Source organism: Lampris incognitus, chromosome 17 (genome assembly GCF_029633865.1).
Source record: "Lampris incognitus isolate fLamInc1 chromosome 17, fLamInc1.hap2, whole genome shotgun sequence".
In the NCBI taxonomy this organism is placed as follows: Eukaryota; Metazoa; Chordata; class Actinopteri; order Lampriformes; family Lampridae; genus Lampris; species Lampris incognitus.
In genome coordinates this window covers 7492158-7516828 of record NC_079227.1, presented here as the reverse complement: position 1 = coordinate 7516828, position 24671 = coordinate 7492158, and the positions used below count along the sequence as shown (strand labels likewise).

Sequence of the window (24671 nt, the reverse complement as noted above, 5' to 3'; positions counted from 1 at the left end):
GATCATGTTCGTTTCAAACGGAATGCTGGGATTTGCAAAATGAAAATGAACTATTGTTACCACTAGATGGTGCCAAATCCACCAGAATGGAAGGAAGGAAGGATAAGGCAATAGTCTGACATTTTTAAGTTTAGTCTGTTAGCGTTTCCTCAGAAGCATTATGGGTGGTGGTGGGGGGGGGCGACTTTAACGATCAGCTACCTTAAAATTGCTTGTTAGCATCCATATTGATGCTCATTCATATCAAAAAGCATGTTAGCCAAAAGCTAAAGGGCACTTTAGCCAAAAGTGACACAGATGGCTCCTGTCTATGATTTAAACATTCTCAGACAGTGCAGCAGTCTAACATCTGGACACGAAAGGATCACAACACAGAACAGATTTGAGAAGCATCACGTGAACCGTCTACTGCGGTAGCTGTAGCACATACCTCATGTGACCTCTTCTCTTGACATAGACCGTATCCAGACTACAGGGTTGATCCTCCCCCGTCTTCAGCTCTTCTGTCTGTCTGTCCGGGAAGTGGTCTGGTCTGATTGTTGCAACATCTGGAGCCTGTGTCTATCTGCTGGAGAGAAGCGTGGCCGACAGGAAGTAGATTCTGGGCCTGCTTCTTGTTGTCTCCCAGATAGCAAATTTGCTGTGGCCCGGACCCGTCCCACACCGACACTTTCATCCGGCCCACATACCGCGTGGAATGATGGCACTTGGGCGGTCCGCTCCTGTTTGCCAGATCTGGGCCAGAACCAAGCCATAGCAATGCCGCATGTGCCACATATTTGCCAAAGGTGGCCATATTTGTTTTGTGATATTTGGGCCATATTCACCAGTTACCACACGGGCCACTTCAGGGTCACATCCAGATCACGTGTTGCCAAGAGCACCGCATCTTTGCCCAAAAAGGCCCACATTTGATTTGGCATATTTGGGCCACTTCAGGCTCACATCCATTTCGTCAGGGCCAGAAGAAGGCCGTCAGTGCCGCATCATTGCCCGACGTGGCCCACATCCGGATGCTATCTGGGTCTGACTACCTGATAGAGATGTTGTTTCTTTTGTCACACCTCAGTTAAAAGTTTTTAGCAAGCATTTTGCCTACATTTATTTTGAATGACAAACACATTTTTGGATGAAAAACTGAATTTCAGTAAAAGTTGTTTTTCACCAAGTTCTGCTCACGTTGGAGTCTCTCGGAAGTTTTGCACTCACAACATGCCAAAAGTCATCAGGCTGATAATTCTACTCTGCAGCGTTACTCATTACTGTTGAAGAAAATAAACCCTTGGAACTTTGATGACATTTCAATGGAGTGAGTTTATCATGTGCATGGGAAAGTACTCCTAGTCCAGCATGGGACGGTCCCTGAGCTCTTCAGAGAAAAATTAACTATCATAGTAAGATAACGAAACAGACCCCAAGGTCAGTTAGAACCGGTTGGACTGGAGCACTAGTACAACCGTGGAACATTTTCCGCAGTTTAAGTTATATATGATGTTTAATCAGTTTTAGGACTACACCGAGTTATCGATCGATGATGAATACCGGGTTAAAGACAGGCCCAATGGCGGCTCCATCCCCTCCGGAGACTTAAAGGGGCAAGTCTCCCCATTCCAGCCCTCACCACCTTCTACGGCGGCGGCACTGAAAGTATTCTAACCTACGGTCTCACTTCCTGGTTCGGTAACTGCCAAGCAACCAAACAACACCAGCTGAACAGGATAGTGAAGACAGCCAGCAAGATCCTTTGTGCCCCTCTCCCCTTCCTGTTGGGCATTTACCATCAAGGCTGTGCTGGCAGAGCCTCCAGCATCATGAAGGACCCCCACCACAACCTGTTTTCCCGCCTGCCGTCCGGGAAGAGGGGCAGGAGCATCTGTGCTGAATCCAGCAGAACGCTAAATAGCTTCTACCCACAAGCAGTCAGGATCATTAACAGTGTGCCCCCACGGTCATGCCCCCCCCCCCCCCACACACACACCTACCATCGAACTTGCATAATAAATGATTCATTATTCAACCACCTGGAAAATCCTCTCGAAAAATATTTTATTATTTGCAAACCACAAATGTCCACACTGAATAACAGGAATGAAGTGGCCAGCAGTCGCAGACATAGATACGTATATATAACGAGGTCATGTATGATCGTTAGAATTTACACAATTATGGAAAATCTATCACTTTGTGATTCCCGACTATCATCCAACCTCTCTGCCGCCGTGCAACCAAAATAATTATTTTCATGCTGCATGTCCAGTTTGTTTTTTTTGTTGTTTTTTTTGAGGATGCCTTTGTAAAAGCAAACCCTTAATGTTGTGTTTCTTAACCGCAGTGAACAACAACAATAATAAACAAGAACCGGCGGTGGCTCTGAGCACATAAATGACCTCGTCATGGCAAACTTGCAGCTGAAATGAGAGTCAAGTCCGTTTTATTTGTATAGCCCAGTATCACGAAGAACAAATTTGCCTCGGTGGGCTTTACAGCAACACAACACCCTGTCCTTAGACCCTCGCATCGGATAAGGAACAAAAAAACCCCCAAAAAAACCCCAAACCTTTTAACAGGGGGAAACCTCAGGGAGAGCAACAGAGGAGGGATCGCTCTCCCAAGACAGACAACGTGCAATGAATGTTGTGTTTACAGAATAAAACAATTTACACAATACAACATTGAAAGAGGATACCAGAATTCTAATGGAATTACAAGATATGTGAAGAATACGATGAGGAGGATGCCAAGCAGTGTCCAGCCGCCTCCGGGACAGCCCAGGACCCGAGCCACGCCACCAGCACCACCCTGTAGACCTGAAAGGAGGACAGACGGACAGGGGAACTGATTCAACCTTCTTTGATTGAGTGCCAGTAGTAAGCAAAAAATTAACACTGTCCAGCATTATAGGCCCTAGGAAAGGCAAGAGGTCTTTTAAAAAGTGTTGCTGGTAAAGGGCCGAGTAGGCGAGAATATAAAAACCCCGATTCTTTACACCTACTGGCTCAGAGAGTGGTGACTTTATAACTTACGGTCCAAAGTTGCGTTTTCTGCAGGAGAGTATCTGCCAATTTTGTGTCGAACCATTTGTTATTTCCATGATTGAAGTGTTACTATGGCCATTTGTTTTTCTTCCAGTCAACAAAACCAAAATTGCATTCAATCTAACTCACACCTGGTTATCGTTATTAGTGACACGGTGCACATTTTCTAACCCGGTTTATCACGTTGGTTCGTTCCAATCTCTGTGAAGACTGCAGAAATATCTTTCCGACCCTCCCTCCTACCTTACTCCAATTACAAATCCTGCATAAGAAAATCTTGTCTGGAACAAAAGTGGAAATCAGCTCCAACTAGGAGAGTTACACAAGACCACTTGAGTCCAGTAGTCGTGTCTGTGTGATGCCCAGTGAGCGCTGGCAGTTGAAAAGCTCAGACCAGCACTCAGACGAAGGCAGAGGGGTTATAAACACAGGAGGGCGGAGACAGGGAGACCAAAGCACTCAGGATTCGGGAGGGATCGTCTTTCGGAGAACTTAGTCAAGGAGCGTTCCCCTGAATCTCTCTGCGGAAAGGGATCAAAATCGAGATCTGACGGATCAAGAGGAGCTCATAGAAGGGCACATCCAAAAGACGCAGCCCTTCTCAAAAGCATAACAGGTGAAGATAATGAAAAACACCATGGTGGGAGGGTAGTAAGGAGGAGGGTGAAGGGTCAGAGTACACAGAGAACCAACACATCTCAAACGGACTCAAAGTCACAGAAGAAGAAAGGAGCTGAGCACAGAGGCTGAAGCACACATTTCTGTAAGGTTGCAGTCTAGCGGAGACGGTCTCAGCGTCGACCATGTCAGAAGGGGGGAATACATCCTACACTGACTCCATCCAGAGGGCTGCCATTGAGCGCTTCCCTCTGATCAACGTCAGAGGCGTCCCCCTCATGAACTACATCGCCAACAACTTTGACTCCATCTGGGATTTCACGCCCGACCCCTCTGACCTTCTGATCGCCACCTATCCCAAATCAGGTACGGGTGCTTGTCAGAAAGCACTGCTATTTCTTTAATGCAGTTTCTAGGGACCGGTTTTAGCCTCCATCTTCATCCGAGCCCATCCGTCTTTGGTTTGTAACTTCTGGTAGAGTAACACAATGTGAGGTCAGGAGTGAGAAGAGAACAGGAGCTAGTGTGTGTCTTCCTGGTTGGTGGGATTCAGTGGGTTGAGTATATGCCAGACCAACGAGTTCAGAGTTTTACTGGGTTCTTGTTTGCACCTGAGGAACCACATGGACCCAGGAGATTGTGGACCTGCTTCTTCACAATGGAGACGCTGAGATCTGCAGGAGAGCACCTATGACCGAACGCATCCCATTGCTGGAAATCTTCGCTCCTCCACCAATCCCCTCAGGTCCGTACAGCTGCCTCCATCTTAGTTTCTATTACTTTAGTTTCAACAAGCTCATTCGGTAACACTTTAGTATGGGGAACGTAGTCACCATTAATTAGGTGCTTATTAGCATGCAAATTAGCAACATATTGGCTCTTAATTGGTCATTATTACGTACTCATTAATGCCTTATTCTGCATGGCCTTATTATACAACCAGTAAGCCATTAACTATGAGTTTTCCCTCTATGACCTCAGAATTATTGCTTATTAGTAGTACCATCTCAATATGCTTTGCTTAGTATGGCCTTTATAAGGTGGTAGTACCACAAGAAGAGTTATTCTCCCTTACTAACACTTAATGAATATGGTCTGTTCTTACATAACAACACACAAAACTACAAGTGTTCATAGTGTTAATTTACTCTAAATTAGGTTTTTGTTACTTAGAATATGTTCCCCATACTAAAGTGACATCTTGAGCATTACTAATTCACTAGTAATTAAGTTTTTTTATGTTCCCCATACTAAAGTGACATCTTGAGCATTACTAATTCACTGGTAATTACGTTTTTTTATGTTCCCCATACTAAAGTGTTACCGTTAATTCTTTTTCATTTTAGTTAATTCAATTCAACTCAATTACTGTCGTTAAAATCAACGTGCAGGCACATGTTAAAAATGAAATAAGGGCTGCGGCTTTGCCAAACAGTGCAAGACAGACAGACTAACACAGCAGACACGGTATAAGATATACACCGATGAAGACCTACTACTACTACTACTACTTTCGGCTGCTCCCGTTAGGGGTCGCCACAGCGGATCATCCGTTTCCATTTCTTCCTGTCTTCTGCGTCTTCCTCTGTCACACCAGCCACCTGCATGTCTTCCCTCACCACATCCATAAACCTCCTCTTTGGCCTTCCTCTTCTCCTCTTCCCTGGCAGCTCCATATTCAGCATCCTTCTCCCAATATACTCAGCATCTCTCCTCCACACATGTCCAAGCCATCTCAATCTTGCCTCTCTTGCTTTGTCTCCAAACCGTCCAACCTGAGCGGTCCCTCTAATATAATCGTTCCTAATCCTGTCCTTCTTCGTTACTCCCAGTGAAAATCTTAGCATCTTCAACTCTGCCACCTCCAGCTCCGCCTCCTGTCTTTTCGTCAGTGCCACTGTCTCCAAACCATATAACATAGCTGGTCTCACAACCATCTTGTAAAGTTTCCCTTTAACTCTTGTTGGTACCCTTCTGTCGCAAATCACTCCTGACACACTTCTCCACCCACTCCAACCTGCCTGCACTCTCTTTTTCACCTCTCTACTGCACTCCCCGTTACTTTGGACAGTTGACCCCAAGTATTTAAATTCAGATGTCTTTGTCACCTCCACTCCTTGCATCCTGACCATTCCACTGTCCTCTCTCTCATTCACGCATAGGTATTCCGTCTTGCTCCTACTGACTTTCATTCCTCTTCTCTCCAGTGCACACCTCCACCTCTCCAGGCTCTCCTCAACCTGCACCCTACTCTCGCTACAGATCACAATGTCATCCGCGAACATCATCGTCCATGGAGACTCCTGCCTGATCTTGTCCGTCAACCTGTCCATCACCATTGCAAACAAGAAAGGGCTAAGAGCCGATCCTTGATGTAATCCCACCTCCACCTTGAACCCATCTGTCATTCCAACCGCACACCTCACCATTGTCACACTTCCCTCATACGTATCCTGCACCACTCCTACATACTTCTCTGCAACTCCTGACTTCCTCATACAATACCACACCTCCTCTCTCGGCACTCTGTCATAAGCTTTCTCTAAATCTACAAAGACACAATGCAACTCTTTCTGGCCTTCTCTATACTTCTCAATCAACATTCTCAAAGCAAACATCGCATCTGTGGTGCTCTTTCGTGGCATGAAACCATACTGCTGCTCGCTGATCGTCACCTCTCCTCTTAACCTAGCTTCTATTACTCTTTCCCAAATCTTCATGCTGTGGCTGATCAACTTTATACCTCTGTAGTTGTTACAGTTCTGCACATCGCCCTTGTTCTTGAAAATCGGTACCAGTATGCTTCTTCTCCACTCCTCAGGCATCCTCTCACTTTCCAGGATTGTGTTAAACAATCTAGTTAGAAACTCCACTGCCATCTCTCCTAAACATCTCCATGCCTCCACAGGTATGTCATCAGGACCAACTGCCTTTCCATTCTTCATCCTCTTCATAGCTGCCCTCACTTCCTCCTTGCTAATCTGCTGAACTTCCTGATTCACTATCCCTACATCATCCAACCTTCTCTCTCTCTCATTTTCTTCATTCATCAGCCCCTCAAAGTACTCCTTCCACCTTCTTAGCACACTCTCCTCGCTTGTCAGCACATTTCCATCTCTATCCTTGATCGCCCTAACTTGCTGCACATCCTTTGCAGCTTGGTCCCTCTGTCTAGCCAATCGGTACAAGTCCTTTTCTCCTTCCTTAGTGTCTAATCTGTCATACAACTCACCATACGCCTTTTCCTTTGCCTTTGCCACCTCTCTCTTTGCTTTACGCTGCATCTCCTTGTACTCCTGTCTACTTTCTTCATCTCTCTGACTATCCCACTTCTTCTTTGCCAACCTTTTCCTCTGTATACTTTGCTGTACTTCCTCATTCCACCACCAAGTCTCCTTGTCTTCCTTCCTCTGTCCTGATGACACACCAAGTACCTTCCCAGCTGTCTCCCTCACTATTTCTGCAGTGGTTTTCCAGCCATCTGGCAACTCTTCACTACCACCCAGTGCCTGTCTTAACTCCTGCCTGAACTCCACACAACAGTCTTCCTTCTTCAACTTCCACCATTTGATCTTCGGCTGTGTCTTCACTCGCTTCCTCTTCTTGGTCTCCAAAGTCATCCTACAGACCACCATCCGATGCTGCCTGGCTACGCTCTCCCCTGTCACCACCTTGCAGTCTCCAATCCCTTTTAGATGGTGCCTTCTACATAAGATATAGTCCACCTGTGTGCACTTTCCTCCACTCTTGTACGTCACCCTGTGTTCCTCCCTCTTCTTGAAATATGTATTCACCACAGCCATTTCCATCCTTTTCGCAAAATCGACCACCATCTGTCCTTCCACATTTCTCTTCTTGACTCCATACTTTCCCATCACCTCCTCATCACCTCTGTTCCCTTCACCAACATGTCCATTGAAGTCCGCTCCAATCACCACTCTCTCCTCCTTGGGTACCCTCTCCACCATGTCGTCCAACTCACTCCAGAATTCTTCTTTTTCATCCATCTCACACCCAACTTGTGGGGCATATGCGCTGATAACATTCAGCAATAAACCTTCAATTTCCAGCTTCATACTCATCACTCTGTCTGACACTCTCTTCACCTCCAGCACGCTCTTGACATACTCTTCCTTCAGAATTACCCCTACCCCATTTCTCCTCCCATTCACACCATGGTAGAAGAGTTTGAACCCACCTCCGATACTCCTGGCCTTACTCCCCTTCCACCTGGTCTCTTGCACACACAGTATGCCTACCTTTCTTCTTTCCATCATGTCAGCCAGCTCTCTCCCTTTACCAGTCATAGTGCCAACATTCAAAGTTCCAACTCTCACCTCCACATGCCTACCCTTCCTCCTCTCTAGCTGCCTCTGAACATGCTTTCCTCCTCTCCTTCTCCTTCGCCCAACAGTAGCATAGTTTCCACCGACACCCTGCTGGTTAATAATACCGGTGGCGGTCGTTGGTAACCCGGGCCTCGACCGATCCGGTATGTAAGTCTTATTTATGATCCGCATATTTGATTTGGCAAAGATTTTACGCCGGATGCCCTTCCTGACGCAACCCTCCCCATTTGTCCGGGCTTGGGACCGGCACTAAGGATGCACTGGCTTGTGCATCCTCAGTGGCTGGGTTACACCGATGAAGACCAAACGCTCAAAATAAGTTAAAAAAGAGCACGAGTACAATATGCACAGATCCACAGAGGAAACCGTACGGAAACAACAAATTCAACCCACAGTCATCGCACTGACTAAATATTTTACTTTCGAATCAGAATCGGTTTTGCGTGTCGGTTCTGAACCAGATGTGGATTGTGGACTGAAGGGTAAAATAGTTAGTCAGGGACAATTAGGAATTGTTCTTGTGGTATTTGACGCTGGTGGGTTCCTGGTGGAAAGCAGGCGTACCAGCATCAACTCCCGCTCTCCTCCTCGAGCCAGCAAAGAGCTCGTCGGAATTAAAGCTGAACCAAAATCAGGTTGAGATTTCCGCCTCTGATCCGAACTCTTTTTGCAACCAACGAATCCTCCAGAAAGCAGCAAGTGTTCTGGCTTCTTCTGGACATGTTCTCGCAAGTGATTGTAAAACTGACTGCTGTTCTAACTCATTCATACCTGTTGCAACTGCCTCATTAAATGCTCCAGTGTGGGGTTTTTTTTTTATCAGATTGTTTTGTTGTCTTTATCAAGTCATCGTGTTTCTTATTGTGTACTTTTACAGATTTTATTCCACATTTTGCTCCCTGGGGTGTTACTATTTATCGTTTGTGTTATTTGTTCGTTTGCACGTTACTGTGTTTTGCGTTCACAAGCTTCTCCAAACAAATCGCCCCGAGCCGGACTGATAAAAGTTGTTTGTAGTTGTGGTGTCTGCAAAAAAAAAACAAATGTTGTGCTTGGAAATAATTCAGTAACTTTTTAATTCTATGTGTAAATGAGTAATATTTGTGTACCTTTATCCAAATCTGTTCTCAAATGTCTCAAGAAACGCTAAGGAGGACATCTTGTGACATTAATATTCCTGAGTTGACTTTTGATTGACAAGTACAAGCAAGTGCTGGAGGTATTCGTGGGCGGGGTTTAAATATTCTGATGATCTGACTGGTTGGTAGACTAGGAAAGCGCCATATAAATGCAGTCTATTTACAGACAAATTGCTTTCATAGTGATAATATCGGGCGACACGGCGGTGGTTTTTTCTGGGGGCTCTGGTTTCCTCCCATAGTCCAAAGACATGTAGGTCAGGTGACTCGGCCGTACTAAATTGTCCCTAGGTGTGTGTGTGTGTGTGTGTGTGGGCCCTGTGATGGCCTGGCGGCCTGTCCAGGGTGTCTCCCCGCCTGCCGCCCAGTGACTGCTGGGATAGGCTCCAGCACCCCCCGTGACCCTGAGAGCAGGATAAGGAGTTTGGATAATGGATGGATGGAGACTCTGATGTGTGAATAACTAAATTTATTATCTAGGTTTATTAACAGCTCTATGGAGAGGGGCAGGAAATCATAAGTAGTAACTTCCTGCCCTTTTTCGAACACATAATATTTGTTGGATTCTCTACTGAGAATTCTTTAGTTGAATTCTTCTGGTTTTATTCATATCACTTGTTGTTTTGTTTCTTTGTTTTATTTATGCTCGGTCATTTTTTCTTTTATTTTGTATGTTTCGAAATAAAGACATTTGATTGGATAATTGTCACATAAATTAGCTCACAGTCTGGACTTTGAGTCAGGAACAGAATGGAGGAATGTCTCAGTAGAGTCCAGTTTGTGGAGCCCTACAGAACAGTTAACGTGTGAAAGGGATTTACGTTCGGAGTGGAAAACGGGTAGACACAGTAACCGACGATGGACGATACCTTCGATCCTTCGAGCCTCACTTTCGATGAGGAAAACTCCACACTAAAAATGACTTTCCAGAAAAAATATCGTGAAACCTCAGCAGGAGCATCGGAGGAGGAATCCCTCTTCCAGGTGTCGAGAGGGCCTAGAAGACAAGGAGGGAAACAGATTTAGCAATGAAAACTTAATGACTTCACTTAGTGATGGCAAAACAATGGAAAAAAATAAACCGTGTTTCAAATATATCTTTCAGGTCTTGAGCTTTTGAGCAAAATGGATCCTCCCAGAGTCATCAAGACACATCTCCCGTTTCAGCTCGTTCCTCCTGGGTTTTGGGAAAACAAATGCAAGGTGAGATCTGAATGTCTGAGAGATTCGATCCAGGCCCCTAAAACCAACCAGGTAAAGGTGGGTGGTGCAAGTCATCCATCCATTTCAGCCTATCCTGTCTCTCTCTTCTGATCCGGTCTCTAGGCCATCTATGTGGCCCGCAATGCAAGGGACAACCTAGCCAGCTACTACCACTTTGATCGAATGAACAAGAGCCAACCTGATCCTGGACCATGGGAGGGCTACATCCACAAGTTCATGAGAGGAGAGTGTAAGCAGAATGACCATACATTCCTACATCTGAGCCTGTTTCTGACAAAGCACGTGCAGCTCTGTATTTTGTACAGGGAGGCAACTTTTGATGACATGTGGGGTATAAAACAGACCCATGGTGGAGCCACTTTACAGTCAGTCCTACAGTTGATCCACGTGGTTTGCTGGAATGACGACAGTGCTCTGTTTCCACAGTAAGCTGGGGTTCGTGGTATGAACACGTAAAGGGTTACTGGAAGGAGAGAGAGGAAAGAAACATCCTTTACCTTTTCTACGAAGACATGAAGGAGGTGAGAAGGTTTCCGTATCGACTGAATCACACTGACTCGTTTTTTTAAGAACACGCGAATAAACTTAAGCTCTTTCTCTCTCTCACGTGCGCACACACTTTCCGGTCTCCCAGAATCCTCGGCGGGAAGTGGAACGCATCATGCGCTACCTGGAGCTGTCCCTCGCCGATGACGTCATCGGCCGCATCGTGGCGCTGACCTCCTTCGAGAGCATGAAGGACAACCCGATGGCCAACTACACTTTCATCCCCGAGCGTGTGTTTGTCCACAGCATCTCTCCCTTCATGAGAAAAGGTCCGTCCCTCACTTAGCCTCCATTACCTTGTCCCAAAAAGAACGAGCGCGCCCTCTGGCGGCTCCTCTCCGCAGCACCTGTTGCCTGTGGCGTCATACACAACTTCAGGTTTCCTGGTTTTTCTCAGGTAGCCTACGTAGCCCGACTGTTCCAACGTTTATTTACAGTGAGTTTCCTCCTGTTTTCTCCCACATCTAAATTAATCTGTTTATTTCATGGCCGTAGCCACGGCGGGGGAGGGTCGAGAAGAGGTCGCCTCAGGTCCGAACAGACCAACTAAAGTGTGTGTGAAACCAAGCAGCAGTTACCTGAGGATCAAAATAAGCTCACAGTCACCACATATGAAACATTAATTATCCGGTAGTAGAGGAGATCAGTCAGGAGTCGTGACCACTTTCTCTTTCGGCTGCACAACGTGCACCGTTTATTCCTTCGCCATAACAGGAACAACAAAAACCCGCGCAGCGGAAGTGCGTCACCGTAAACCCAAACCGAGAAAACAGCAGCTGTAAACAAACGTTCCTACTAGCTCAATAAGGGGACTTGTGTATCCCTATAACCGCTACATGGTAATCCTTTATGGTGTCATATGGTGTCATAGGTTATGGTGTCATATGGTGTCATAGGTTATGGTGTCATATGGTGTCATAGGTTATGGTGTCATAGGTTATGGTGTCATATGGTGTCATAGGTTATGGTGTCATATGGTGTCATAGGTTATGGTGTCATAGGTTATGGTGTCATATGGTGTCATAGGTTATGGTGTCATATGGTGTCATAGGTTATGGTGTCATATGGTGTCATAGGTTATGGTGTCATATGGTGTCATAGGTTATGGTGTCATAGGTTACAGTGTCATAGGTCACCCTTGCATAACCTATCTTAAGGCCGGCTTGCACACGGTGTCCTGTGCTCAGAACAGCCACACTGTCTTTCTGTTCATCTTGCAGGTGAAGTGGGTGACTGGACCAACCATTTCACCCCTGAACAACTGCGGATGTTTGAGGAAGATTATGAAAAGCAAATGAATGAATTCGACATCCCCTTCAGGACCAATATTTAACTGCAATTCACCCCCTCACCCAAATCAGTTCAGTGTTAAACCAAACACCATTAAATGTTCACTGTACCACCCTGTACCAATGGCTTGCTGGGATAGACTGCAGCATCCCGCGACTCCAGCTGGGGTAAGTGGCTTGGATAATGGATGGATGGATGGATGTACAGCATCATTCAAACTCCCGAACGGACTTCTTCGACCCGTGATCTTGACAGAGATCCACAGAATAAACGAAGCAGTTTCATGTGATTTGATGATCAATAAAGATATACTACACTATTCAGTTTTCACTGTCAGCCATTATCACGTAAACGATAAATAAGACCTAGAGTTTGGACGTGAATGGACGTTTCCATCCACATCCTGGCACCTATATCGGTGTATGACGTCAGAACTAAGACCGCGCACCGGTCAACGCACGAGAATCTTCTCCCCAGAGTCCAACACGTGGAAATGAACAGGAGCCACAGAAACACAACAGCTGAGAATCTCCCAAGTTTAACAAAAAGCCACTTTTAATGCATACTTTATTTCTTAGAATAAAATCTTAAATATCTGAATATATTATTGGCAAGGACAATTCCTTCCATCTCTATCAAATCTTCACACACACACAAAAAAACAACAAAAAAATACCAGGTTTTCCTTCATTTTCTCCTCTCTTTACTACTGGTTGGCTCACTAGAGCGCCATCACTGGTTGTGATCGTCTTCGTCTCCTCTTCTGTCTCCCCAACTGATAATGTCTGGTTCCTCTGCTTCTCTATTTGGATTCTGAAGCTGGTGTAAAATGAAAGAAAGAGAGGGGGAAAATGTATTTGACGGTCCAAACAGGGTTTAGATGAGCTGAGTTTCTTTTTATCCTGTGACATGTGACATGGAATAACAGTTAAGTTGTCTTTGTGAGCAAAAATGTATTCAAAACTGAGCAAATATTCAAATGTACCACATTTATCAAACTGACCCAACTTGACTGGTAAAACTGATTAAACCTAAGATTACATGCTGGCCCACAGTGAACCTCATCTAACATGAAATTCAAAGTATATAAGGACAAACGGAGATTGGTCCTGTGGAAACCTTGGAGCTCTATAAAATTAACCATTATAGAAATTAAATAGAACTGTTTGTATATAAACAAATAATGTCTACAGACTGATGGAGGAGAGAGGAGACAGACAGTACAAACCGGCCAGAAATAAGGGGGTCACACAGCAGCGCTGGTCCTCCTCAAACGAGCAATAGCTGAACTCCAGGAAGCTCCGCTGAAGTGCATCCCCGTTGATTCGCCCTGACTGAAGTGTACATAATTATGAACATGTGGGTATTGTCTATTTAAGAATATAATAATAATTAGGAAGACATCTGTTCTATTGCACTTACTCTTCCAGCAGGCCGAGTGCGATGTTCCAGCAACTTTGCAAAAGCTTGCCTGGAAAAGCCAGGTGAAATGACCTTCAGGTCCTGGAATGAGTGGAGGAGGTCAATAGTGTACAGGGTCTGGGAATGTGAAGAGGCTGGCCAGTAACCACTCTTGATTAGGTCTTTAAGATCCGGGGTCCAGCGTTGCAGGCAGATATTGCACACATGAACAGGCATGTGCAAGTCGAACCGTCCTGGTGATAGATTGAAACAATTTAGACAATGACATGTCATTATGCTAACAAATATTAAGTATAAAAGGACAACTCTTTACCGGTTATGGCGATAAGGATGACTTCTCTGCCTGGAGACATAGTGACGTCAGCAACGTCACAGGAGCATAGCTGTGGTGCGCGCACTGTGGGTAAAATGGAAGCTGACAGAAAATAAAATAGAAACATGTTATTTGCATAACAGACACAATAGAAACATGTATATTTTAACGTCATACACTCACAGAAATAACTACCAATCAAAATTTGAGAACATAAGATACTGCCTTAATAGTGAGTGAGTAAAAACACATAGAATATGTACCTTGCTTGTGTGAGATGTAGTGTCCAGTTTCCCCTTTAGTATAGCATGTGGATGGTGGGATGGCCTTGAGGAAGCCATCCACCACGCTTGTCTCTGTTGTGGAGTGGCCGTCTTTTATGGTGCAACACATCACAGGCCTCACACAACCATGCCTCGGGAAGGCAGTCTCTGCACCTATGCGAAGAAAAACAGGTAATTATTTCATAAGCAAATAAGACGTGCCATATATTTTCAACTTTGCATTTGGTGGGAATAACTGGAGTAAGATTGAGCCATGTCCTTTTGTTAGGTCACGTCCTTCCGTATTTACTCAGCCTATGATAAAAGTGTGTAAACTAAACTATTTACAAAAACTGAAGAGAGCTGCAGACATCTGACTCCAACCTTATAACAGCAGCCTGGTGGCAGATAGAGCACAACTCCTGGCCAACAGCCTCAGTTGCCAGTAGATATTGCAGGTGGTCTGGCCGAGCTTCCTTCCACTGTTCTTGGGCTGTCAAGCTGACGCAAGGACCAAGATGAGGAGCTTTGCAGAGGCACAGCAGGCACATCAGTACGGAATGACCCGGAAGTCATTGACAGCCTCTCCATGTTTCGGGTTTATGAAGGGAATGCAAAAGCGTGTTGAATATGTTAAAGGTGCAATAGAGAACTTGTAATCTCTACTTCCATTTGAGTGCTCAGAAGCCATAAAGGGTTGTTGAAAATCGAACAATACCACGCCTGTATATGAATAATTACGTCTGATCAGTTGCAAATTACAAAACATCAAAAGGATTACTTGGATCAACAGGGTGAATGACAAAAATTTGATCTGTAGATGCAGTATTACAGACCAAGTGAAACATGTCTATGGTGCAATGAATGCATGGTGGCAGGGCGCTTTACTGAGATATTACCCCAAATAGTAGAGCATCCTATGCCATGGTCAACTGATACCCTGTGTCTGTGTATTATTGATCTAATGTGAATTCTTACTTGTTGTTGTAAACTGTTTATTTATTTAATTTGCCTCAGCAAACTTAACATAGCAGCCATGTATATGGCTGCTATGTTGCAGGTAGCCCACATTTTACATAATAGTTAAAAGGTACCGTATAGACTTGTGCGCGCGCATCGGCTGCATTCTAGAACGGCAACACGAAACACGTGCACTGTAATAATAGTAATAATGTAACCGATTATTTTCTCTCCCGGTGCGGGATTCGATACGGGGTGTACTGCACCACAAGGCGACGTCACTAACCGCTCGGCTAAAGGGTCAGACCCGTTAGCTAGGGGGCTAACGAGTCTTATTAGTAGTTTACAATAATAATAATGACTTATAAAGCTTTTTATTGTCAGAAAATCCCCAATCTGTATGGTTATTGGGGGGGGGTTGCTCTCAAGAAAATGCTCCACATCGAGATGTATGGGACATAGATCCTTGAAAGCAGGACCTTTAGGAAGGGATCGAGCGATCAAGGGAGCAACGGAGGAAGGACACGTTTTGTATTGGAACTGCACCTTCGCGCGCCAATCACAGTGTCCCGCGCGCACAACGGCGCTGCGCTCATGCGACGTCGACCTTTTCTCTGGTAAGTTGAAGACGTGTCCGTCAGGCTTTACCTTACGCATATAGTAGCATGTGTAGTTCTGTTTGAGAGCGTTTTGGCTACAATCCACACGTTTCTGCCATGTTACTCATTTGTTTGTCAAAGCGTGGCCTAAACGTTTGGCCCGAATAGTTAACGAGAGTGGAATTAGATCGCTAATAATGTCAGCTAGCTAGCGCGCTAGCAAGCGTGTTAGCTAGCTAGCGTAGTCCGCGGAGCTAATGCGTTGCAAAGCGGGGGAGGGGGGGGGGCGCTATTTTTTGGAGAATGGAGAGCCTCACAAATGACCTTTTCTGGCTAACGCAACAATTTCGTGTCACTGACTTGCTAATCTAGTTGACCAACGGTCCTTATAGCTTGTACATAGCAATAGCATGACATGAGCCCAAGTTTCGCCACGAGTTGCTAGCAAGCTAGCTCACAGCTGCATTAGCCAACTCGGATGGCCGGTATACTGTAGCTCGACCGGTCGGAGAAGATGAGGGTTTCTTCTAACCTCCAAACACAGACGACATTGGATGAGTATTACTGTATGTGGCAATGTAGTATTCACCCCTATTTTCCTTTTCATTGCAGCTCCAGTCATTGTTTTTGCCCCACCCTTGGATCCCTCATTATTATTATTAAACCCAAAGGCTCTTTTAAGAGCCAACCTCTGTCTGTCTGTCATTCTGTCTGTCTGTCCGCCCATCCATTCATCCATCCTTCCTTCTCTCTCACTCTCTTGTCTATCTGTCAGTCTCTCACTCTCTTGTTTATCTCAGTCTCTCACACTCTTGCTATCTGTCTCTCACGCTCTTGTCTATCTCATCGATGGCTTCCAACATGGACCACATCTGTGACCACACCTATGGAATGCGCATTGGACGTGCTTTAGACAACGACGCTGTCTTGACTGAAGACATGTTGGACCAGGCCTACCAGGAGGGGAGGCGCATTGCACTTGCTCTGAGGCATGAAATTGATTATGCTGAAGACGTGGATGAGCACTTACTGGATGAGGCCTACCAGGAGGGGAGGGGCATAGCTCTCCGTGTGAAGCACGATGCTGTCCCAACTGAAGCCAGGGTTAGTGTTTTAATAGCAATTTGTGTGGATTTACATTTTCAGTTTCTATACAGTACCTTCATCATTTTTTAAAATTTCAGTCTTACAAGAATTGTCACACACAGAATGCGCAAAGAAAGGTCACTCAGGCGATAAAAAGGGACCATGCAGGACGAGGCAAGCCGAGAGGGAGATGTGGAGGACGGCGTCCAGCCTCAACTGCTGGTAACTCCTAAACAAATTTTAAATTCATTAAGTCTCATTGATTTACTATGTAACTAATCATTCATGTCACTGCTTCTCTGACTACAAAATGATCTCAGGATCAGTGTTTCCCACATGATTGAAATATACTTGTGATGGTAGCAGGGGTGGGGTACGATCAGACTCTGCTATTGCTAGATTTGATACTTTTTGATGCGTTGGCAGCCATGAATATACTTGGGTGGCCTGCAAAGTATTTACTATGTGTGGGAAACCCTGCGGGTTCTAATGATTAGTCAATCAATGCCAAGGATGGGACTAACAGTGTTGTCAAGCTGTTGTTGAGCGTTGTCATTTGTAGTGTAATGAACATGTGAATAGATTGTTGCTATTTTGCCTTAAACTTCAAAACATGTTAGGGTTCCCCTAATCTCTTTCTATTCTTGCATGTCTTGTTTTACAGTCACATGCCCTGGTACGGAGGACTCCCAGGCCACGACTACTACAGGGAATTCCCAGCCAAGAGCGTTTGCTCAAGAAGAATTTAGTAAGATTGTACACATAGATCGCATCATGCTGAAATCTTAAAGATGCCACACAGGGTATCAATTGGCCATGGTATAGGATGCTCTACTATTTGGGGTAATATCTCAGTAAAGCGCCCTGCCACCATTCATTCATTGCACCATAGACATGTTTCACTTGGTCTGTAATACTGCGTCTACAGATCAAATTTTTGTCATTCACCCTGTTGATCCAAGTAATCCTTTTGATGTTTTGTAATTTGCAACTGATCAGACGTAATTATTCATATACAGGCATGGTATTGTTCGATTTTCAACAACCCTTTATGGCTTTTGAGCACTCAAATGGAAGTACAGATTACAAGTTCTCTATTGCACCGTTAACATATTCAACATGCTTTTGCATTCTCTTCATAGACCGAAACATGGAGAGGCTGTCAATGACTTCTGGGTCATTCCGTACTGATGTGCCTCTGCCAAGCTCCTCGTCTTGGTCCTTGCGTCAGCTGACAGCCCAAGAACAGTGGAAGGAAGCTCGGCCAGACCAGTCGCTTCTCTCCTCCATCAGTCTGTAGAAATTATTTGTTTATATACAAACAGTTCTATTTAATTTCTATAATGGTTAATTTTATAGAGCTCCAAGGTTTCCACAGGACCAATCTCCGTTTGTCCTTATATACTTTCAATTTCATGTTAGATTAGGTTCACTGTGGGCCAGCATGTAATCTTAGGTTTAATCAGTTTTACCAGTCAAGTTAGGTCAGTTTGATAAATGTGGTACATTTGAATATTTGCTCAGTTTTGAATACATTTTTGCTCACAAAGACAACTTAACTGTTATTCCATGTCACATGTCACAGGATAAAAAGAAACTCAGCTCATCTAAACCCTGTTTGGACCGTCAAATAAAATTTTCCCCTCTCTTTCTTTCATTTTACACCAGCTTCAGAATCCAAATAGAGAAGCAGAGGAACCAGACATTATCAGTTGGGGAGACAGAAGAGGAGACGAAGACGATCACAACCAGTGATGGCGCTCTAGTGAGCCAACCAGTAGTAAAGAGAGGAGAAAATGAAGGAAAACCTATTTTTTTGTTGTTTTTTGTGTGTGTGAAGATTTGATACTTGGAGATTCTCAGCTGTTGTGTTTCTGAGGCTCCTGTTCATTTCCACGTGTTGGACTCTGGGGAGAAGATTCTCGTGTGTTGACCGGCGCGCGGTCTTAGTTCTGACGTCATACACCGATATAGGTGCCAGGATGTGGATGGAAACGTCCATTCACGTCCACACTCTAGGTCTTATTTATCGTTTACGTGATAATGGCTGACAGTGAAAACTGAATAGTGTAGTATATCTTTATTGATCATCAAATCACATGAAACTGCTTCGTTTATTCTGTGGCTCTCTGTCAAGATCATGGGTCGAAGAAGTCCGTTCGGGAGTTTGAATGATGCTGTACATCCATCCATCCATCCATTATCCAAGCCACTTACCCCAGTTGGAGTCGCGGGATGCTGCAGTCTATCCCAGCAAGTCACTGGTACAGGGTGGTACAGTGAACATTTAATGGTGTTTGGTTTAACACTGAACTGATTTGGGTGAGGGGGTGAATTGCAGTTAAATATTGGTCCTGAAGGGGATGTCGAATTCATCCATTTGCTTTTCATAATCTTCCTCAAACATCCGCAGTTGTTCAGGGGTGAAATGGTTGGTCCAGTCACCCACTTCACCTGCAAGATGAACAGAAAGACAGTGTGGCTGTTCTGAGCACAGGACACCGTGTGCAAGCCGGCCTTAAGATAGGTTATGCAAGGGTGACCTATGACACTGTAACCTATGACACCATATGATACCATAACCTATGACACCATATGACACCATAACCTATGACACCATATGACACCATAACCTATGACACCATATGACACCATAACCTATGACACCATATGACACCATAACCTATGACACCATAACCTTTGACACCATATGACACCATAAGACACCATAACCTATGACACCATATGACACCATAACCTATGACACCATAACCTTTGACACCATATGACACCATAACCTACTTTATCATAGTACTCGTCATTTATCGGAAGGATTACCATGTAGCAGTTATAGGGATACACAATTCCCCTTATTCAGCTAGTAGGAACGTTTGTTTACAGCTGCTGTTTTCTCGGTTCGGGTTTACGGTGACGCACTTCCGCTGCGCGGGTTTTTGTTCCTGTTATGGCGAAGGAATAAACGGTGCACGTTGTGTAGCCGAAAGAGAAAGTGGTCACGACTCCTGATTGATCTCCTCTACTACCGGATAATTAATGTTTCATATGTGGTGACTGTGAGCTCATTTTGATCCTCAGGTAACTGCTGCTTGGTTTCACACACACTTTAGTTGGTCTGTTCGGACCTGAGGCGACCTCTTCTCGACCCTCCCCCGCCGTGGCTACGGCCATGAAATAAACAGATTAATTTAGATGTGGGAGAAAACAGGAGGAAACTCACTGTAAATAAACGTTGGAACAGTTGGGCTACGTAGGCTACCTGAGAAAAACCAGGAAACCTGAAGTTGTGTATGACGCCACAGGCAACAGGTGCTGCGGAGAGGAGCCGCCAGAGGGCGCGCTCGTTCTTTTTGGGACAAGGTAATGGAGGCTAAGTGAGGGACGGACCTTTTCTCATGAAGGGAGAGATGCTGTGGACAAACACACGCTCGGGGATGAAAGTGTAGTTGGCCATCGGGTTGTCCTTCATGCTCTCGAAGGAGGTCAGCGCCACGATGCGGCCGATGACGTCATCGGCGAGGGACAGCTCCAGGTAGCGCATGATGCGTTCCACTTCCCGCCGAGGATTCTGGGAGACCGGAAAGTGTGCGCACGTGAGAGAGAGAAAGAGCTTAAGTTTATTTGCGTGTTCTTAAAAAACGAGTCAGTGTGATTCAGTCGATACGGAAACCTTCTCACCTCCTTCATGTCTTCGTAGAAAAGGTAAAGGATGTTTCTTTCCTCTCTCTCCTTCCAGTAACCCTTTACGTGTTCATACCACGAACCCCAGCTTACTGTGGAAACAGAGCACTGTCGTCATTCCAGCAAACCACGTGGATCAACTGTAGGACTGACTGTAAAGTGGCTCCACCATGGGTCTGTTTTATACCCCACATATCAAAAGTTTCCTCCCTGTGCAAAATACAGAGCTGCACGTGCTTTGTCAGAAACAGGTTCAGATGTAGGAATGTATGGTCATTCTGCTTACACTCTCCTCTCATGAACTTGTGGATGTAGCCCTCCCATGGTCCAGGCTCAGGGTGGGCCATGTTCATTCGATCAAAGTGGTAGTAGCTGACTAGGTTGTCCCTTGCATTGCGGGCCACATAGATGGTCTAGAGACCGGATCAGAAGAGAGAGACAGGATAGGCTGAAATGGATGACTTGCACCACCCACCTTTACCTGGTTAGTTTTACAGCTGTTGGGGCCTGGATTGACTCTGCCAGGCACTTAGATCGCACCTTGCATTTGTTTTCCCAAAACCCAGGAGGAACGAGCTGAAACGGGAGATGTGTCTTGATGACTCTGGGAGGATCCATTTTGCTCAAAAGCTCAAGACCTGAAAAAGTTTGAAATATGGGTTTTATATCTGAAAGTTACTGAATACATATTCTGTTTTGTTACATATATCTGAAAGTTACTGCATAAGAATTCTGTTTTGTTAACTATATCTAAATTACAACTGAAAGCTCTTATTTTTGCCCCAAAGAGTGAATAAACGCTATAATGCAATTTAAAATGCAGTTTCTACTGTTTCTACAAATTGCAACCCCCCTCCCCCGAGATCAGGTGGAGGGGTCCTCAGGGTAGATCAAAAATACGCAGGGGGTCCAGGACCCCAAAAGGGTTGAGAACCACTGGCCTAGGCTACAAACTATCCCAAGATCACAAGAAAACAACTGTTATCTCGTGATCAAAAGATAAGTAGCGATCACGAGATAACGGAGCCCACATTGCGTGGCCTCTACGGACGTCCGTAGAACTGACCGTGTCCGTAGAACTGACTGTGAGAAGCAGAAAATAATGTAGCGAATTCGAGTGGCAGTCCGGGAGACCGTCGCCGCAGTCGGGACGCGAACCCGTATCACCCACTCTGCAAGCGACAACGTTAACCAGTCGACTAAAGGGTCCGACCCCAACGTGTCTACTTATCCATGCACGTTACACCACCCCCGTCCTTCGGGAGGCGCTTCAGCATACCACCCTCATGCTACGTTCAGACCAAAGGCGGCGAGAGAGTTGGCGCCGCTTTATTCGCCAGAGTTCGGCCGCCGCCAGCTCCGCCAGGTGTGTTCGAACAGAGCGCGAATTCGCTGTGTTGACGTCACAACAAGCAGACTAGTTACACCGACGCCGCTAGCAAGTTTGCTAGACCGCACACAACAAATACCACACACGAGCAGTTTGTGTTTACTTGTGAGCATCGTGGATGAGCGACAGAGGTCAGTTGCGGCGGCTCTGCTTTATATCAACTTGCGCCGCCCAAACCGGCGTCAGCGTTCGGTTTGGGTTCATAGCGTAAACCGGAGACGTGCCCAGCTCGGCGAATTTCACCGGCTCGTTCGGGAGTTGCGTTCGGACGGCGTCCGAAAAGAATTCTGGGTAGGGGGCGTGTCTTCTTTCCCAACACGAAGGCGGGTCCTAACCCTACTTGAAGGTGATTGGCTGTCGCCTGGCGAAATCTTCGCCCGAGTTGGACATTTTTGGAACTCCCGCGGAGGCGCGTTCGTCGCTCGATTCGCGCCGCCCGTCATTTCGCCGCGAATTATTCCCGCCCATTCGCCTCCTCCCATTGACTTTGCATGCACTCGCGCCGCCTTTGGTCTGAACGTAGCATCACGCGTCTGGGCGCACGCGCTTGCCGATGACCTCGCGGTCTCACCATCCCACTTCTGACACCAATGCAGCGAACGACGGGGGCAGTCTGGGAGACCGTCGCCACGACTGGGACGCGAACCCGTGTCTCCCGCTCCGCAAGCGACAACGTTAGCCAGTCGACTAAAGGGTCCGACCCGTTAGTCAAGGACCAACGTGTCTACTTATCCATGCACGTTACACTAACACCAGGTTCTTGGTGTGTTCTGTGCAGGTAAAGGTAGGTAAAGAACTGCCGTTTCAAAGCCGTCACTGCTGGTCAGCTGGATTAATTGTTGTTCGTTGTTTCTTTCCATTATTTGTCTTTTAAAGTGACATGTTTTCCTCTCATTTATGTGGATTACTCGCTTCATTTCAAATGTTGTTTTCGGAGATTTTGACCACTTCTGTGTTACAGTGCAGTTAACTAGAATGAAACACGATGAAGTTGTTGAAACTAAAGTCATAGAAACTAAGGTGGAGGCAGCTGTACAGACCTGAAGGGGTTTCTGGAGTAGCGAAGATTTCCAGGAATGGGACGCGTTCGGTCACGGGTGCTCGCCTGCAGATCTCGGCATCTCCGTTGTGAAGAAGCAGGTCCACAATTTCCTGGGCCCATGTGGTTCCTCAGGTGCAAACAAAAACCCAGTAAAACTCTGAACTGGTATGTCTGGCATATACTCAACCTGCTGAATCCCACCAACCAGGAAGACCAAAGAACCAAAGAAATATGGGCTCCGATGAAGATGGAGGCTAAAACCAAGCCCTAGAAACTGCACTGAAGAAATAGCAGTGCTGCCTGGAAAGCAGCCTTACCTGCTTTGGGATAGGTGGCGATCAGAAGGTCAGAGGGGTCAGGCTTGAAATCCCAGATGGAGTCAAAGTTGTTGGCGATGTAGCTCATGAGGGGGACGCCTCTGACGTTGATCAGAGGGAATTTACAAATCCTCTGGTGGCACTGAATGGAGGCACTAGTCCTCTGGATGGAGTTGCTGTAGGGTGTATTCCCGCCTTCTGACATGGTCGACGCTGAGACCGTCTCCGCTAGACTGCAGCCTTACAGAAATGTGTGATTCAGACTCTATATTTAGCTCCTTTCTTCTTCTGTGACTTTGAGTCCGTTTGAGATGTGTTTGTTCTCTGTGTACTCTGACCCTTCTCAAACCCTTCACCCTCTTCCTTACTACCCTCCCACCATGGTCTTTTCCATTATCTTCACCTGTTATGCTTTTTGAGAAGGGCTGCGTCTTTTGGATGTGCCCTTCTGTGAGCTCCTCTTGATCCTTCAGATCTTGATTTTGATCCCTTTCCTCGGAGAGATTCAGGGGAACGCTCCTTGACTAAGTTCTTCGAAAGACGATCCCTCCTGACCCCTGAGTGCTTTGGTCCCTCTGTCTCTGCCCTCCTTCTATGTCCATAACCCCCCCTGCCTTCGTCTGAGGGCTTGTCTGAGCTTTTCGTCTGCCTGTGTTTAACTGCCATAAATATTATTTACGTCAGCATTTGATATATTTTGTTTTCTCCCATCATTTATATCATTTGTTGTCGTGAATTATGATTTCGTTTGTACTGGAGCTTGCACGAGATCTGGGTGTGCAGTGTGTGTTGCACAGGGGACACGTGTTGTTGTGGCGCGTGACGTTTGCCACGTGGCCCGGTTGTCCTCTGAGAGGGCGACAGGTGGGAGAGGTTTTGTCCGCCAGTTACATTCGGGGGGTTTTTATTTCTGTGTTCATTTCTTCGAAGATTCTATTTATTTATACTCGTCCCCTCGAGGTTGGTGCAGCCAGCGAGGTGTGTTTATTTGTGTTTTTGTTCGCCATTGTGCATATTTATATTGTTGTTTTGCAGCTTGTACTACGTGATAGTAATATGTTGTATCTTGAAAGTTTGACGGTGGATTTAAGGAAGAAAAGCGGGGTAGACAAATAAATCCATCTGTGGCAGAGACTCATGGTCTGGTCTAATTCCTGGAGGGAGTGACACTGTGTGTTTGTGTGTGTGTTAAGATTAGGTTCACTGTGGGCCAGCAGGTAATCTTAGGTTTAAACAGTTTTACCAGTCAAGTTAGGTGAGTTTGATAAATGTGGTACATTTGAACATTTGCACAGTTTTGGATACATGTTTGTTCACCGAGACAACTTAACTGTTATTCCATGTCACATGTCACATGATCAAAGGAAACTCAGCTCATC

At 45.7% G+C, this 24671-nt stretch overlaps 2 protein-coding genes and 1 long non-coding RNA gene across 3 annotated transcripts; 1 reads left to right on the top strand and 2 right to left on the bottom strand.

Annotated features, from left to right (window-relative positions):
* Nucleotides 1–2559: 2559 nt before the first annotated feature.
* LOC130127980 (uncharacterized) lies at nucleotides 2560–10909 on the bottom strand. The gene is made up of 3 exons (XR_008811857.1): nucleotides 10863–10909; nucleotides 10011–10138; nucleotides 2560–2807 (listed from the first exon to the last, which is right to left on the bottom strand). It is a non-coding gene; the product is annotated as an uncharacterized LOC130127980 (long non-coding RNA).
* Nucleotides 3711–12255, top strand: LOC130127978 (sulfotransferase 1B1-like). The gene is made up of 7 exons (XM_056297687.1): nucleotides 3711–4019; nucleotides 4270–4398; nucleotides 10247–10344; nucleotides 10468–10594; nucleotides 10792–10886; nucleotides 11000–11180; nucleotides 12132–12255. The coding sequence occupies exons 1-7, from the start codon at nucleotides 3839–3841 to the stop codon at nucleotides 12242–12244; spliced, it is 924 nt and encodes a 307-aa protein (XP_056153662.1). The 5' UTR covers nucleotides 3711–3838; the 3' UTR covers nucleotides 12245–12255.
* A 6922-nt stretch (nucleotides 12256–19177) lies between these two features.
* Nucleotides 19178–23497, bottom strand: LOC130127886 (sulfotransferase 1 family member D1-like). The gene is made up of 7 exons (XM_056297601.1): nucleotides 23293–23497; nucleotides 22974–23102; nucleotides 21084–21181; nucleotides 20830–20956; nucleotides 20541–20635; nucleotides 20250–20430; nucleotides 19178–19298 (listed from the first exon to the last, which is right to left on the bottom strand). Exons 1-7 carry the CDS (start codon nucleotides 23495–23497, stop codon nucleotides 19186–19188), a joined length of 948 nt encoding a protein of 315 aa, XP_056153576.1. The 3' UTR covers nucleotides 19178–19185.
* Nucleotides 23498–24671: the final 1174 nt, after the last annotated feature.

What these genes read in the sequence shown, in the direction of transcription:
- LOC130127978 (XM_056297687.1), top strand. Translation starts at nt 3,839, where the DNA reads ATGTCAGAAGGGGGGAATACATCCTACACTGACTCCATCCAGAGGGCT. An exon ending in TCCTCCACCAATCCCCTCAG is followed by an intron (nt 4,399 to 10,246) that starts GTCCGTACAGCT and finishes TATATCTTTCAG; the next exon opens with GTCTTGAGCTTTTGAGCAAA. An exon ending in TTTGGGAAAACAAATGCAAG is followed by an intron (nt 10,345 to 10,467) that starts GTGAGATCTGAA and finishes TCCGGTCTCTAG; the next exon opens with GCCATCTATGTGGCCCGCAA.
- LOC130127886 (XM_056297601.1), bottom strand. Translation starts at nt 23,497, where the DNA reads ATGTCAGAAGGCGGGAATACACCCTACAGCAACTCCATCCAGAGGACT. An exon ending in CAAGTTCATGAGAGGAGAGT is followed by an intron (nt 20,636 to 20,829) that starts GTAAGCAGAATG and finishes CTGTTTCCACAG; the next exon opens with TAAGCTGGGGTTCGTGGTAT. An exon ending in TCTACGAAGACATGAAGGAG is followed by an intron (nt 20,431 to 20,540) that starts GTGAGAAGGTTT and finishes CCGGTCTCCCAG; the next exon opens with AATCCTCGGCGGGAAGTGGA.